The sequence below is a fragment of the Prunus mume genome, linkage group LG1 (assembly GCF_029339155.1).
Source record: "Prunus mume cultivar Tortuosa linkage group LG1, ASM2933915v1, whole genome shotgun sequence".
NCBI lineage: Eukaryota > Viridiplantae > Streptophyta > Magnoliopsida > Rosales > Rosaceae > Prunus > Prunus mume.
In genome coordinates this window covers 9,542,900-9,556,459 of record NC_142698.1, presented here as the reverse complement: position 1 = coordinate 9,556,459, position 13,560 = coordinate 9,542,900, and the positions used below count along the sequence as shown (strand labels likewise).

Below are 13,560 nucleotides of genomic sequence, written 5' to 3'. Positions count from 1 at the left end.
AGTCCATAAAATAAGAACATATTTCTTCTCATATAACGAAGGCTGTCCTATATACAACATGTCAGGTAAACAAGCAACCTTCAAGAATAAGTTAATCTTTAGTACCAACTAGTTTAATTAATAAATTAAATATCTCTAAACAATCTGCAGCTGCTTTAGAGATTTTTCTGTATATTGGGGTCTTACCTGTAGCAAAAGATTGCTTCCCAGCACAGCAGACGTAAAACGTATGTACCAGTCTTGAAATGCTTCATCATGAAAATGTCTACACTAGCTAAGGCTGTTTCAACGCTTATAGAACACTAAGTCACGGCTACAGTGGCTTTTGATAGCATCCTCCAATTTCTCAATACGGTCAAAATCAACTTGGAAAGTAACCATGGTGATGCCATCTTTACCAGTCTCATAATCTTGCTTGATGTCTTCAACTTGAAACGACTGTAGCTGTAAACATCAAAATACAAGAAATGGGTACACTTAATAAATTTGATCATCTCAACGCAAAGGGGGGAGCTATTGTCATGCATCTGAACCAGCTCACCTGATGGTATAGAACGCCCAAAAGATCAAATGGAACCTCCACACCCATTCTCACCTACAGAGAGAAAGGATAAGATCATATATTACAAAATTTTAACAACGCAGAAAAGGAATTTCTTTTGGGGTGAAAAACTTAATTCAGCTTTAATTCAAACCAAATGATATTAATCCAGACATTCGTGAGCTTTGGTCCCAAGGAGTTGAAATACAAGCTCCAAATACGAGGCAAAAGAAGAAAACCCCCATCCATTTTATGATACTAATAGAGTAGATTACAATTTACAACCAAGAATGGACCGATATAGGGAAGTTCTCTCCCGTTCTAGTCTCCTTGCTTTCTGAAGCAGTAATTTTTTTTTTTCCTGTCAAGTAACTAAACAGGACAACTTTGACATACCAGTTGGAATAAAAGCAAGAAAGCTAATTAATACCTTGGATTTTACAAGACAAGTTGGGGCATTTCTCAAGCATTCTGAGGCAACTCCTCCATAAGCCCTGACAAGTCCTCCAGTACCCAATTTAATACCTCCAAAGTGCCTACGAAAAATAAATAAAATACAATCCAAAACACAATGTAAAACCAATAATAACAGAGACAGCACAGAACAGTGTGCATACATACTTAAAGAATAAATTCGTCAAACAAATGCGAGTGAAAGAAAGCATTTTGTAGTGGAAAACAAATCAATTTACCTGATGACGACCACCATAACTCTATCAATTCCTGAAGATTCAATAGCAGAATGAATGGGTTTTCCGGCTGTTCCCGACGGTTCACCATCATCATTAGACCGGTATTGATCTCCAACCTGATCAATTGCTCACCGGATTAATTAAAAAATGCCAATAACCAACCAAAAAGACAATGACAGTTTACAAAACCTAACCCAACCAACCTTGTACGCCCAGCAATTGTGAGTAGCACGTTGATCTCGGACCTAAAACAACAACCCATCATTTGCAACGGTTCTTAATTTTCAAGTTATTTTCTTTTTTGAAAAAATTGAAGAAGAAGAAGAGTGAAAGTACCTGGGAGAGGAAGGATTGAGCGGATTGTTCGTCGGGGATGGGACCAGCGATGGCGATGAACTTGCTCTTCTTGATCTCCTTTTCGAATCTCACTCTCTCTTTGATCGTCGTATACGCGCCACCATTGCTGCTGCTGCTTGCGGCGGTGGTCACCATGGCCTTGTTGGCTCCGGCGGCTATGCAGCCTATGCCTAAAATTGAGGCACAAATGCGAATGCTGCGATTGTGCTTAATGGGCGCTGCCCTCTGGTGGTAAATGAGATTGTATTTTGTTAATGCTACTGCTGGCATTTGATTTGGGTTTGAAATTCCTTTTTGCTTATTATATCCTTATACTCGTCGTCACCCACTGCTCGCTCTCCTCTGCTTATGTTCTGGTAGTGGTGGGGGAGATAATCCAAACGGTGTCGTTTTACTTGTCGCGGCCTCTATTCTTTCCTCAGACAAGACAAGAACAAGAGTAAGGAAAAATGGATTATCGTATGATACTAAAATTATCATACCATATTATAATTATTCAAAAAAGGACCCAACGAAAGATTAATATGATTGACTACTTTAAATTATGTCAGTATTGGTAATAAACCTTAGTGACTTTATTATCCTATTTCCTATTTCCTACTTGCATCTCAGCTCAAACCTCAATAAAATGTTTGAGCTGATCCTTTTGTTTTTCCATTTGCGCTTCTTACATCTCCAACGGGTGGAATATGGGACCATACAAATTGCTGCTGGTCAATTTCCCTACTTCTACTCCTACCACTGCTAACTAATCCGAGGTTGACTTTCTACGATGTCTACTTCTGTCGCTACACAAAACTGTTGAGGTTCTTTCTCCGTACAAGCCGGTCATTGCCGCTGATGAATGCCTGCTATACTGGCTGTACCAGTCGGGTCCCGTTTCGCCAAATATGTAATCGGAGAAATCTTCGTTGCTGGAAGAGTCCTTGGTGCTCGCGGTGCTACAAGAACTTGCATCGGATGAGCTGAAAATGGATGAACTCTCACTTGATGAATCCAAAGCAGGATATCTGTGCGTTGGATGGAATCTCCAATCATCTGGATCTTGATTTAGTGGTTGATTGCTGATGAGACTTGGAACCACGGAATTAGATCTCGATTTGGATTTGGTATGGCTGGAAGGAACAGCTTCCAAGTTCCTTCTCTTCAATTTCTCACCATTGGAAACGGCAGTACTTCCAAGAAAGGCCGGGGGCCGTGGGGTGCGCCTAGAAACATTAAATCTTAAGGTGTTTAGGACAAAGCAAAAATAGAAGATCATTTGTAAACTGGGCTCCACAGGCATGTTACCTTGCATAAAGAAGCATGTATGCCCCTTGGGATAACACCCTCTTTAAATCCACAGGTTCAACCTACAAGATCATGCGTGTTCAAGAAATTTAAATAAAAAGTTTAAAACATCTCAATCCAATAATCATCAGTGTTCAGACTCGCAATTTTTATTTTTTTATTTCCCTTGAATTACACGTCTAGAAGAAGTTCAAGCACATGGATGCATACATGCAAAATTCATTAGCAGGTTTCTCGTCTTTCACTGGCCATAAATTGGAGATATGCAAAATCCCAGAAAACAATGTATTATAATCAACTTCATCCAAGGACATAACAATTGATATATGTCTCCTATAAACAGGGATTCAAGCAGAAAGACAATGCCACCCAGAAAGCAACAAATTAACATAAGGCCCTAACTAAGATGGAAATATGAGAAATGAAAGGAATACATACTGAACTGTCATCAATCTTGAACCACTCCCCTTGATTATTCTTTACATAACACACGTAATGGCCTGAATATGCAGCATTCATAATATCCAAGTGAACAACCACAGCATAAAGACTGTACAAAACAGATCTATCACTTGTTCCACCCATATATGGTGACATGTTGAGAACCTCTGGGAACCGCACCGACTTGTTCAGCTTCTCAAAGTTACGAGACTGCAGTCATGGATGGTACAGAGCACACATTAATATTTCTAAAAAAATACATGACAATCAAAGTTCAAAAAACTATAAAAGAATTTTAATTACCTGAAACCGCTTCAACACAATTGTAAGGATATTTGGTGCCTCCATAACTGTTAATTTCTTTTTGGCTTTCTCATAAGATTTACACCTTCACAAATGTTGGGAACAAACAAGCATCAAAGAATTAGAAGAGTGGAAAAAATAAGACTTGAGACCCACCTGAAAGAATACTTTATATAAGTAACATACTGAATCTAAAAATTTGTCAGGCCACCTAAGAAGATGGGTCAAATTGCCCAACCAAAGCGAGGAAAAAATAATTTTTGAACTAGCAGTGAGGTAGGTGAGCACTCTGTGATCATATTGCACTAGAATCTCCATATTTACATGGTTCCTCAGCTATAATCAGGCCACAAGTGTTAAGGCCTGTAGAGAAACACCTCAACAAAAGAACAACAAACAGAAGTGTTAAGCAAAGACACAGGTGTGTGATCATTGGGTGACAAGCCCACCATCGCCCCCCGTCCCCCCCAACCTACCTTCCTCTCTCTATCTCTCCCAGTCCACAACCTATATAGTTGGTTGGCAGCCCAATTAGAAATAAAGCAACTATGCATGAAGACAGTTGCAAACCATGATCTAGGTGTTGGGCATTGAAATAAGATATAATAAAGGGCCACAATGATAAAATAAGCGTTTTATCCCACAACTGAACAAATAAATAAAATTTATACTGGTGCAAATGAACCAACCTGCTACAATGGTACCTATTTTTTCCATCCAAAGTTTCAGTAGCCGTAAATTGTGCAAGAGCCTCTTCAAGAGTTCCAATTTCCCCGTCAATTTCGACAGTAAGATCCATCATCTGCTCAAATCGCTCAGATTTTCCAAGGCACTTCATACATGTTATCTGAGAATTCCAATCATGGCATCCCAAGAAATACCATTATCTATTTTTATTACAACATCAGAATGCACTTGTACATTTGTAAGTGAACAAAAACCCAAAAACATGTAAATTTTGACAAAATATCAAAAAAGTAACAACCTTAGATCGAAGGTAGCCTCCAAAAGTCATGCCTACTAGGGTTGTTTCTTCTGCCAAAGTACCAACAGCCCCGGCTTCCTTGAGACAAACAGATTGCATGGTATCAACAGCATACCTGCCATCTTAGTAATTGGTGAAATGATACATATTCAAAAAAGGAAGAGTAGCTCTGCAACAAAGTTCTATCTGGTTGTCTTTAGCTGGCTCACCTCAAAAATTCATGAGCATCTTCTTCCCTTCCATGGCCAAGATGACTTCCAATTTTATGTATTTTAGATAGTATCCTGATCGGGGACAGTAAAGACTTCCCTTCCCTTGCCTTCATAAGAAGAATTTCAAACTCACAGATAAAACACCAGTCATGCTTCTGACCTGGCACAGGGGTAAAATTTGTCAATGGAAAGGCCATCAAACACATGGTCCTAACAATTAAACTGGCTGTAAAAATTATAAAATATATATCAAAAAAAATAAAAACATGTGTAAGAGTCATGAAGAGAAACTTGCATGCTCTAGAATGGAGCCCTTGAAGAAGATAAGAAGCAAGAGGCCGAGTAAATGCTAAACACTGGAGCACCGCATTAGCATAACAGCTGAGAAATCCAAAAAAATAAATAAATGTATTATCAGCGAAAAATTCAATGAACTTCTGTTAAAATTCCGCATAAGAAAAATCTAAAGAGTTTTAACAGACCCGACAAAAGGATTTACCGAAACTGGTTAAACTCTAGTCTAGAGTATGCGAATGGTTTATTTCTATATGTTTAATACGTTCTGTGCAAAAATAACTCTCCACATCACCTGTTCCCACAATTCATAAGGCCAAATGGACAAAGATCCACATTGTCGTAGGAGTACAGTTTCACGAACAGTTCATACGGAAAAATTACCTGTCAATAATACAGTATAAAAACAAAATTGGTATCCAATCGATAACAGAGGAAACTACTAGTAAAGGAATCAATACAAATTTGACAATAACCTTGTATTTTCCAACAATCTCTTCTCCATGACCTGAGAGGTTGGATTTCAGCTGTTTTGAGGATTTAAACTGCTGCACAACTTTCCTTACAGAAGTTTTCAATCCATTACGGGCATTTTGTGGCAAGTTTGGGATACTACCAACTTTTTCATTTGCAGGCAATGCATGATAAGCTTCAATCTTTTCATATCTAGAACTGGAATACATATGCTCTCCAGTGGTTGAAGATGGCCGATCAATGGAAACACTATGTGACAGAGATTCTTCTTCTTTAGACTCATCTTCCGTGTCATTACTTGATGAGCTCTTGGATTTACAGGCATCAGTAAGTTTCTTTTCTGATGAAATAGGTCTTCTGGTCAGCTTCTTACTGCCAATATTTTCAGGCTGAGCATCACCAGATATGTTTTTCTTGGCTTTGGGAATTTTTGGTGTAGATTCAACCTCTTTATCAATATGAATGGATTTCATTTTACTTAACTTATTTGCATGTGATACGTCCTCCTGAATGTTTGCCAACTTAGCGCATCCTGAGGGTGATGACATATTCTCAAGCTGATCAGGAGCAACAACATCAGAAAGAAGTTTCTCTCTGGCATCCCAAGATGCAGTACTGAATGTGGTTAAATTAGCTTGTGATCCTTTTCCATCTGCGCAATGGTTAATTCAATCATCGTCATCCAATCATGAATGAATGAAGCTTCTTAAACCAATTGAGATTAGTACTGTATCTCAAAAATGATTACCGTGATGAGATATTGATTCACCATGGAAGTCACTCCTGTCTTGGAACCGCACGGCATCAATTGAAGGCTGACATTCATCTTTGTGACCTTGTCTCCAATGAATGATTTGACACTTACCAGAACTACAAGAAAATGTTCAAGTGAAAACAATGTTTAACTATATCTATGCTAGCATGTGTAACCACCAAGGCAAGAATGAGAGTGATTGTGCACATCCCATGGTAGTTCAGAGTTCAGAGAGTTAGACATACAGAAAGGCATCATCGGAAGCCCAAAATATTATAGTTAAATCTGGTGATAATGTCTTCAAAACTAAAATCAAATCAAATCTTTCCCGTAGGAGCTAGCAGCCAGATCCAAATATCAAATCATGTAAATTTTCTTATTTATAATGTTTCCTCAACACAAAATAATAATAGTACTAATAATAATCCAAGGGCATAATCTCACGCAATTGAATTTTGATACACAAGCAACACACTAGCTGGACAATTGCAATTTCTCAATTAAACAGTAAGCTGAATCCATCACATAATTCAAACAAATACGCAAACATAAACATCGTCCAGAAAAAGCATAAAATAAAGCTAAAAATAAACAATAATTAAAAGAAAAACGAACCAGTATCGGACAGCCTTGCATTTAGAGCAGCGCATTGTGGTGCTGGCATAGCAGACGGCACAGTGGTACGGCAAGGACACCGGCTGCACAACCGGAGCGTAAGGAGACGTGGCCTGAAACTCAGCGACGGCGGTCTCTTCGGAAGCCATAGCCACAAGCCGCATGATTTCCTCTTTATTGATCACCGCATTCTTCCATTTGTGACGAATCACAAGGAAACAGGCCAGGACGAGGAGCAGTAGGAGGCCCTGAAACCCTAGAATTCCAGGGACCAGCATTGATCGAATTCGTCGAGTCAGTTGATCTTATCCGGCGCCAAGGATGAGACCAGAACACAGAAACCCTAGAATGTCTTTTCTGCTATACATAAATCCGACGGCGGTGGAGGTGGCGGTGGCGGTGGCGGTGAGGGGGTAGGGAGAGGAAATAGGGGAAATTTGGAGGTGCAGAAAGGGAATTTGTGTGAGGGTAGTGTTGTTGGTGATGGAAGTGCGAAGGAAGCATCTGGTGGATGTAGGTGTGATGTGGATGGTGAGGTGAGATAGAAGAGATGGAGGAGGAGAGAGATGGAATGGGAGGGAATATAAGACGGATCGGATCCGAGAGTGGACTGTCGGGTGTCGACGATTGGGTTTTTTTTTCAAATTGTCAGTGATTCTCCCTCTTTTGTCTTCTCCCGGTTAAACCGTATTTTACCGCGTACACAATTATGGAAGCTTTTTATTATGTATCCTCTAGTTTGCTCATAAATTTTCAAATATGCTGCAATTTGGGCATTAATCTCCGCTAAAAGAACCACTCCAGCTCAGTAACCAACATTTTCCTCCAAATTGAAACCCTATCCCATAAGATAAGAGTGACATTTTTATGGAGGAAAATGTCAGTTTCATAGCTGGGTTGGTCGTTTTAGAGGAGACTAGTGTCCAAATTGACATCAATTTGACGGCAAATTTGATTTAATTTGATGGTGGGATTAATTTGACATGAAAGCGAGAGTTGGAGGATCACTTGAGTGAAAATTATTGGAGAGACTATAATGTGAAGTTTAAACAAAGTGAGGAGACTATTTGAGGAGGTCAATCTCACCATCAACAAATGTAAAGAAATCATGGAACTTAAACATTTTTAACGTTTTGATAGTGGGATTAGCCTCCTCACTTTAAACTCTTAATTGTAGCCTCTCCCGAAAATTAGAAGGAAGTATTAAATTTGAAATCTTAAAGTTGGAGGATCACTAGGGTCTCGGCCTCACTATTTCAGGCCCAATGGCATCTCCATTTCGGGCCCAACGATCATACTTAAAGGCCCAGAGAATAGTTAGTCTCTATAAAAGGGGGGCTGGCCTGCTCAGAAAACTCTCTCTCTCCGGAATATTTTTTTTTTAATCGAAACTCTCTCCGGATTGCTCTCTTCATTATTTCTTCCTTTTAGTTCATAGTTTCATCTCAATGTAAATGTAAACTCTCTACACATATATGCAAAATACAAAACAGCGGATGTAGCCGAAATTTATGAGTGAACCGCTCAAATACTAGTGTTACTTATGTGATTGTGTTTTTCTAGACTTGAGATATATAAAGATGTTCTTCTTTTCTTTTTTTTTACCCAAAACATAGTGATGTAAAATGATTTCAATTCTTTTTGGTTCCTAAAATGAAACTCCTTATCCTCAAAAAACAACCTTCTGTCCTAAGATTTTAACGTACGCCGCTGTTGTTACTGACTTGATTTATAAAGAATTCTTCGCTCTGTCTACCAACAACGTCGCTTTGGCCGAGTGGTTAAGGCGTGTGCCTGCTAAGTACATGGGGTTTCCCCGCGAGAGTTCGAATCTCTCAGGCGACGTTTCTAAAATATTTTTGTCTAATTTTGTCAATTTATATTTTCCTTTCCTGTTATTCTGGAAGCGAGGTCGGCGCCTTCCCCGAGTGCCGCCTTCTCCGCCAACCACCTCAACTGGGTCTCGGCGACTTCGTCAGTCCAAACCCTTTCAAACCTTCTACAAGATCCAGTTCTGATGAGAGCTCGGGACACGTGTTCGGCATATAGAGCAACACTCAAAAAGGCCAGTTTGTCCTCTGGGTAGGAACGGAAGGAAACCCAGTCAATACTTTTGCATTTGGTCCCGTTGAAATTTGAACAGCCAGCCACTTAGAAGTTGAATTGATTTCCCACTTGCCACCTCTAATCTAAACTAATAATAAACCGCACTTGGCCAAAATTTCAACATTTGCCCCAGAAAACAAAACCGATGATTGATGACTGAGTGATGAGCACAGATGTAACGTAAACAACTACCTTGCACTTGCGGATTTCAATTTGCATGCCCTCTCCTCTACGGCGTCTTGACGATTTCCAACTCTCATCTCATCCATAAAAATTATGATTTATTTATTTATACAAACTATATTGACGGAGAGGAGATTCGAATTTAAGACATCCTTTAATCACTTAAGCTACAATTTCCTTACAAATTATTTTAGATTTCTTAAAAGAAATATATTTGTGCTAGCCGTCAAATCGTTTAGCACAACGTGTGACCTAAATGAAACAAGTGAAAAATATATATGAGATCATCCAAGACGCTTCGTTTAAAAATTAGCCATGAAAGTTAAACCGTTTTGACTTTAGAATTTTATATGCATAAAAGTGAAGTCTCTTGGACTCTAGAATTTTATAGACATTGGTTATTTGACTACAGCAATAGCGGAGAGTCTCGAGCATATGCTTAAATTCAAATTGTAGAGGAACAAAGGCAACATCAAATTGAAATAAGAATATTATTTCCCAAAATAAAAAGTAAGAATATTCCTTAATTGCTGGATGTGCGTTTAACCCAAAATTATCAATGCGAACAAATGCAGGTCCTTAATAAGGACAAATCAGTGATCTCAAATTTGAATTTCTATGACACATTAGCAGTGTGTGTGAGAAATTTTCTTTCCTCTTCCTAACTTTGACAAAAAATAAAAAATAAAAATAAAAACAAGCGTGGGTGGAACGATTATTTCTCTTCCAGTCCATGTACCTAACCTTTCCGATAAAATCAAACAGTAAATTACAATGTGAACTGATTTCCGTTTTTATTTTCTTTCTGTTTTTATTTTTGGTTTTTTTCCCAAAATTTTCTCTGCATTTGTTCATCATAAATGATTTGATTGGAGGCATAGACGTTAGACAAAATAGAGTGGGAGGGCAGGACCCACAACCGCGTAAATATAGGATGAGTTGCAGCTTCGGATGTTTGTGCTGAAATCGCGTAAGAAGCTAATTTACAAATCTGCACCTTCTTTCCTAACCCAGCCACCCAGCACTAGTCACCTTGTGCTATAAATATTCTCTGCTTCCTTCTCCAAACCATTCACCCTTCGTTTCGTTTTGTTTCGTGTGACTCTCATAGCATATGTCTCAGAGGCCCAGCGTTCCTCATTCTTCCTCCATAGCCTTCAGCCTCCATTCTCATCTCCTGGTCTCCAGTGAGATGAACCCTAACTCCAACTGGTCTTCTCTTTAATCATTAATTCCGAAACCAATTCAATTAATTTTTTAATTCTTTTCAGTCTCTCATACCATACACAAAAACAAACCAACCTTTTTTCTGTTTGTTTCTCAAGAAAATTCAACATGGGCGTCAAAGGTTTTGTTGAAGGAGGCATAGCATCCATCATTGCTGGGTGCACCACGCACCCTCTCGACCTCATCAAGGTCCGGATGCAGCTCCAGGGCGAGACCCACGCCCCCAACCCGAACCCTAACGCGGCTGTGCAAGCTGTTCGCCCCGCCTACGCCGCCGTCCACACCACCGCCGCTAGACGCGTCTCTATCCCTCTCCCTCCCCCACCTCCCCCGGCGGCGCGTGCGGGTCCGATTGCCGTCGGCGTCCGCATCATCCAACAAGAAGGCGTTGCCGCCATGTTCTCCGGCGTATCCGCCACCATGCTCCGACAGACTCTCTACTCCACGACGCGGATGGGCCTCTACGACATTCTCAAGCAGAAATGGACCGACCCGACGACCCACAACATGCCGCTCCCTAGCAAGATCACCGCCGGGTTGATCGCCGGAGCCATCGGAGCCGCCGTGGGGAACCCGGCCGACGTGGCCATGGTCCGAATGCAAGCCGACGGTCGGCTCCCGGTGGCTGAGCGCCGCAACTACAAGAGCGTCATCGACGCCATAGCCCGAATGGGGAAGCAAGAAGGGGTTACGAGCCTCTGGCGCGGGTCGTCGTTGACGATCAACCGAGCGATGCTCGTGACGGCGTCGCAGTTGGCGTCGTACGATCAGATCAAGGAGACGATCCTGGACAATGGGGTTATGCGCGACGGGCTCGGGACCCACGTGACGGCGAGCTTTGCCGCTGGGTTCGTGGCTTCGGTGGCGTCGAACCCGGTCGATGTGATCAAGACCCGGATCATGAACATGAAGGTGGAGGCAGGGGCTGAGCCGCCGTACTCGGGGGCTCTGGATTGTGCGCTCAAAACGGTGCGCTCCGAGGGGCCTTTGGCGCTTTACAAAGGGTTTGTGCCTACGATTTCTAGGCAGGGACCTTTCACTGTTGTACTGTTCGTGACGCTGGAGCAGGTTCGCAAGTTGCTCAAGGATTTCTGATCGTGGAAATGGACGGTTGTGATTTAATTCGGTGTGTATCCTATGATGACGAAAAATAGTGCTTTTTAGAATATATGAATAAATAATTTTTATTTATTTGTCTATGTTCCTTGAGATTGGATGGAATCTGATTTGATTAAACCTTGGTAAAACAGAAAAAAGAATCAAATTTAACATACATAAAAAAAAGAGCAAACATTCTAGCATGTGTGCGCCACATTCCCTTGTGTTCGAAATGTTTTTCATGTTTTAAATATGCAAACCATGATTTACAAGTTAACAACACAACGTATCAAATATTTTATAAGACTTTTTTTTTGGCATAGATAGATTTGAACACTGGCGGAGCCACAAAGGCTCAGCCTCCCTTGCTGAAAAACCCTGGCAACTGCGAATATTGACTAGGTTACTTTTTTCTTAAATCCCAGGTTTGAAAGAAAAAAATGGAAAAAGGAAAAAGGCCTACAACAACCCACCATTTATTTGAGCAGTTCATTTAAAAGCCATAGATGTTATTCTACAAAAATTATTTGAATTGAAAGACCCATGACATAGGTTATCATATCTAGGGAGTTTAGGCTTTGTTTGATATCTTACTCAAAAAAATAAATTCAAAAACTATGATTCTTTTTAAAAACATAAGTTTTTAAATAGTGATTTTAAGATCTAAAAACTTGTTTGGTATTGAACTCCAAACTATTTTTAAGATCTAAAAAAATTGAAATTAAAATCAGAAATCCTAGATTCCCAAATTGAAATTAACAAAAGAAAAGGAGAGAGAGAGAGAGAGAGAGAGAGGAGAAAGAAAGATACGGGACATGAAGGAGAAAGAGACGAGAAGAGGGAGGAGAGGGACGCGAAGGAGAGAGAGACGGGACATGAAGTAGAGAGGGAAACAAGAGAGGGAGGAGAGAGAAAGAGACGAGACATGAAGTAGAGAGAGATAGAGAGAGAGAAACTATAACACCTCACTTTTTTTTGTTTTTAATAATGGGGGTGTTTTTGAGTTTTTAAAAATTGGCCTACCAAACGGATTTTTATAGCTTTGGACTTAAATCTGTTTTAAAGTTTATAAAATTGGATCAAAGTTGGATACTAAACAAGCCCTTAATCATCTTTAGATTTGTAACAAAGAGAGCAAAAAAAAAATGGTGGTTAGCAGTAAGTAAAAATCTGCCCCTATCCCTTAGCCTAACCACTTATATAAGCAAATTAGTATTATTTAAATTCTAATGGTATTTGATTGTCATTTTGTTTTAGAGCTTTGGTCTTTTAAATATTGCTTTTCTCTAAAAAAATTTATAGCACCGCCACTGAATTTGAAGTAGAGTAGTTTCGACACCAAGAAATCAGTTTTTTAGACTTTTTAAGCCTTTACTTGAAGGACTACAACTAGTGATTCTCTCAAAATAGCTTATTTTGATTATTCTTTTAATTGGGCATAAAATCATGACTACAACTAGTGATTGTCTCAATATAGTTTATTTTGATTCTTCTTTTAATTGGTAATATTATTGAACATGTAAAGTCGTTCTTACAACATTTGTCTGCAGTGCTTTTTGTTTGCATGCCTCGTTAATGCAACGGAGTTGCTCATCGTTTGGCGAAATTTGATTTGTGAGTTGATAGTCTTAAAAGTGTGAACGAATCCTCATGATTTTATTTAGGATTTTCATGTTTAGGAGCCTTAACAAGAGAAAAGGGGACTACAATTGTTCATGTGAAACAATATTAAGATGAACATTATACAATAGATTGACTAATACTAAATATCTATGTGACATGCTGACGTGGTATAATGATTCTGTTCAAATTATAAAAATGTGTATTGTTTTTAATATAAATCATAAACCTTTTTTTTGTTCGGTCGATGATGAGCCTAAGACTCAAATACACGTGTTATATAAATTATATAGATTCAATACACTGCGTAAAAATGTCACGTGGTAGATAAAATAGACTCAAAATGAATTTCATAAACTAGTAATGAA

At 39.5% G+C, this 13,560-nt stretch overlaps 3 protein-coding genes and 1 non-coding gene across 5 annotated transcripts; 2 read left to right on the top strand and 2 right to left on the bottom strand.

Moving 5' to 3' along the window:
- Positions 1 to 6: 6 nt before the first annotated feature.
- LOC103334303 (ribosomal protein S5 domain protein) lies at positions 7 to 1,952 on the bottom strand. The gene is made up of 6 exons (XM_008237249.3): positions 1,570 to 1,952; positions 1,437 to 1,478; positions 1,234 to 1,349; positions 972 to 1,077; positions 542 to 595; positions 7 to 444 (listed from the first exon to the last, which is right to left on the bottom strand). Exons 1-6 carry the CDS (start codon positions 1,858 to 1,860, stop codon positions 286 to 288), a joined length of 768 nt encoding a protein of 255 aa, XP_008235471.1. The 5' UTR covers positions 1,861 to 1,952; the 3' UTR covers positions 7 to 285.
- A 142-nt stretch (positions 1,953 to 2,094) lies between these two features.
- UBP17 (ubiquitin-specific protease 17) lies at positions 2,095 to 7,634 on the bottom strand. 2 transcript variants are annotated; one of them, XM_089043873.1, is made up of 12 exons: positions 6,959 to 7,634; positions 6,338 to 6,459; positions 5,592 to 6,241; positions 5,411 to 5,499; positions 5,117 to 5,202; positions 4,819 to 4,981; positions 4,610 to 4,724; positions 4,329 to 4,471; positions 3,625 to 3,709; positions 3,319 to 3,531; positions 2,881 to 2,942; positions 2,095 to 2,798 (listed from the first exon to the last, which is right to left on the bottom strand). In XM_089043873.1, exons 1-12 carry the CDS (start codon positions 7,234 to 7,236, stop codon positions 2,339 to 2,341), a joined length of 2,466 nt encoding a protein of 821 aa, XP_088899999.1. In that variant the 5' UTR covers positions 7,237 to 7,634; the 3' UTR covers positions 2,095 to 2,338. The 2 variants fall into 2 exon arrangements, with proteins under 2 accessions (XP_088899999.1, XP_008235462.2); XM_008237240.2 differs by having other exon boundaries at positions 4,314 to 4,471; positions 6,959 to 7,632.
- Positions 7,635 to 8,721: 1,087 nt separating this feature from the next.
- Positions 8,722 to 8,803, top strand: TRNAS-GCU (transfer RNA serine (anticodon GCU)). The gene has a single exon. It is a non-coding gene; the product is annotated as a tRNA-Ser (tRNA).
- A 1,239-nt stretch (positions 8,804 to 10,042) lies between these two features.
- Positions 10,043 to 11,665, top strand: UCP5 (uncoupling protein 5). The gene has a single exon (XM_008237230.3). The coding sequence runs from the start codon at positions 10,583 to 10,585 to the stop codon at positions 11,567 to 11,569; it is 987 nt and encodes a 328-aa protein (XP_008235452.3). The 5' UTR covers positions 10,043 to 10,582; the 3' UTR covers positions 11,570 to 11,665.
- Positions 11,666 to 13,560: the final 1,895 nt, after the last annotated feature.

Bases quoted from the DNA above. Each gene is read 5' to 3' on its own strand.
- LOC103334303 (XM_008237249.3), bottom strand. From the start codon at position 1,860: ATGCCAGCAGTAGCATTAACAAAATACAATCTCATTTACCACCAGAGG. The intron at 1,479-1,569 runs GTACTTTCACTC...TTGTTGTTTTAG, and splicing joins CTCAATCCTTCCTCTCCCAG to GTCCGAGATCAACGTGCTAC. The intron at 1,078-1,233 runs GTAAATTGATTT...TATTTTTCGTAG, and splicing joins GTTATGGTGGTCGTCATCAG to GCACTTTGGAGGTATTAAAT.
- UBP17 (XM_008237240.2), bottom strand. From the start codon at position 7,236: ATGCTGGTCCCTGGAATTCTAGGGTTTCAGGGCCTCCTACTGCTCCTC. The intron at 5,500-5,591 runs GTTATTGTCAAA...TATTATTGACAG, and splicing joins AGATTGTTGGAAAATACAAG to GTAATTTTTCCGTATGAACT. The intron at 2,943-3,318 runs GTATGTATTCCT...ATGATCTTGTAG, and splicing joins TCAAGATTGATGACAGTTCA to GTTGAACCTGTGGATTTAAA.
- UCP5 (XM_008237230.3), top strand. From the start codon at position 10,583: ATGGGCGTCAAAGGTTTTGTTGAAGGAGGCATAGCATCCATCATTGCT.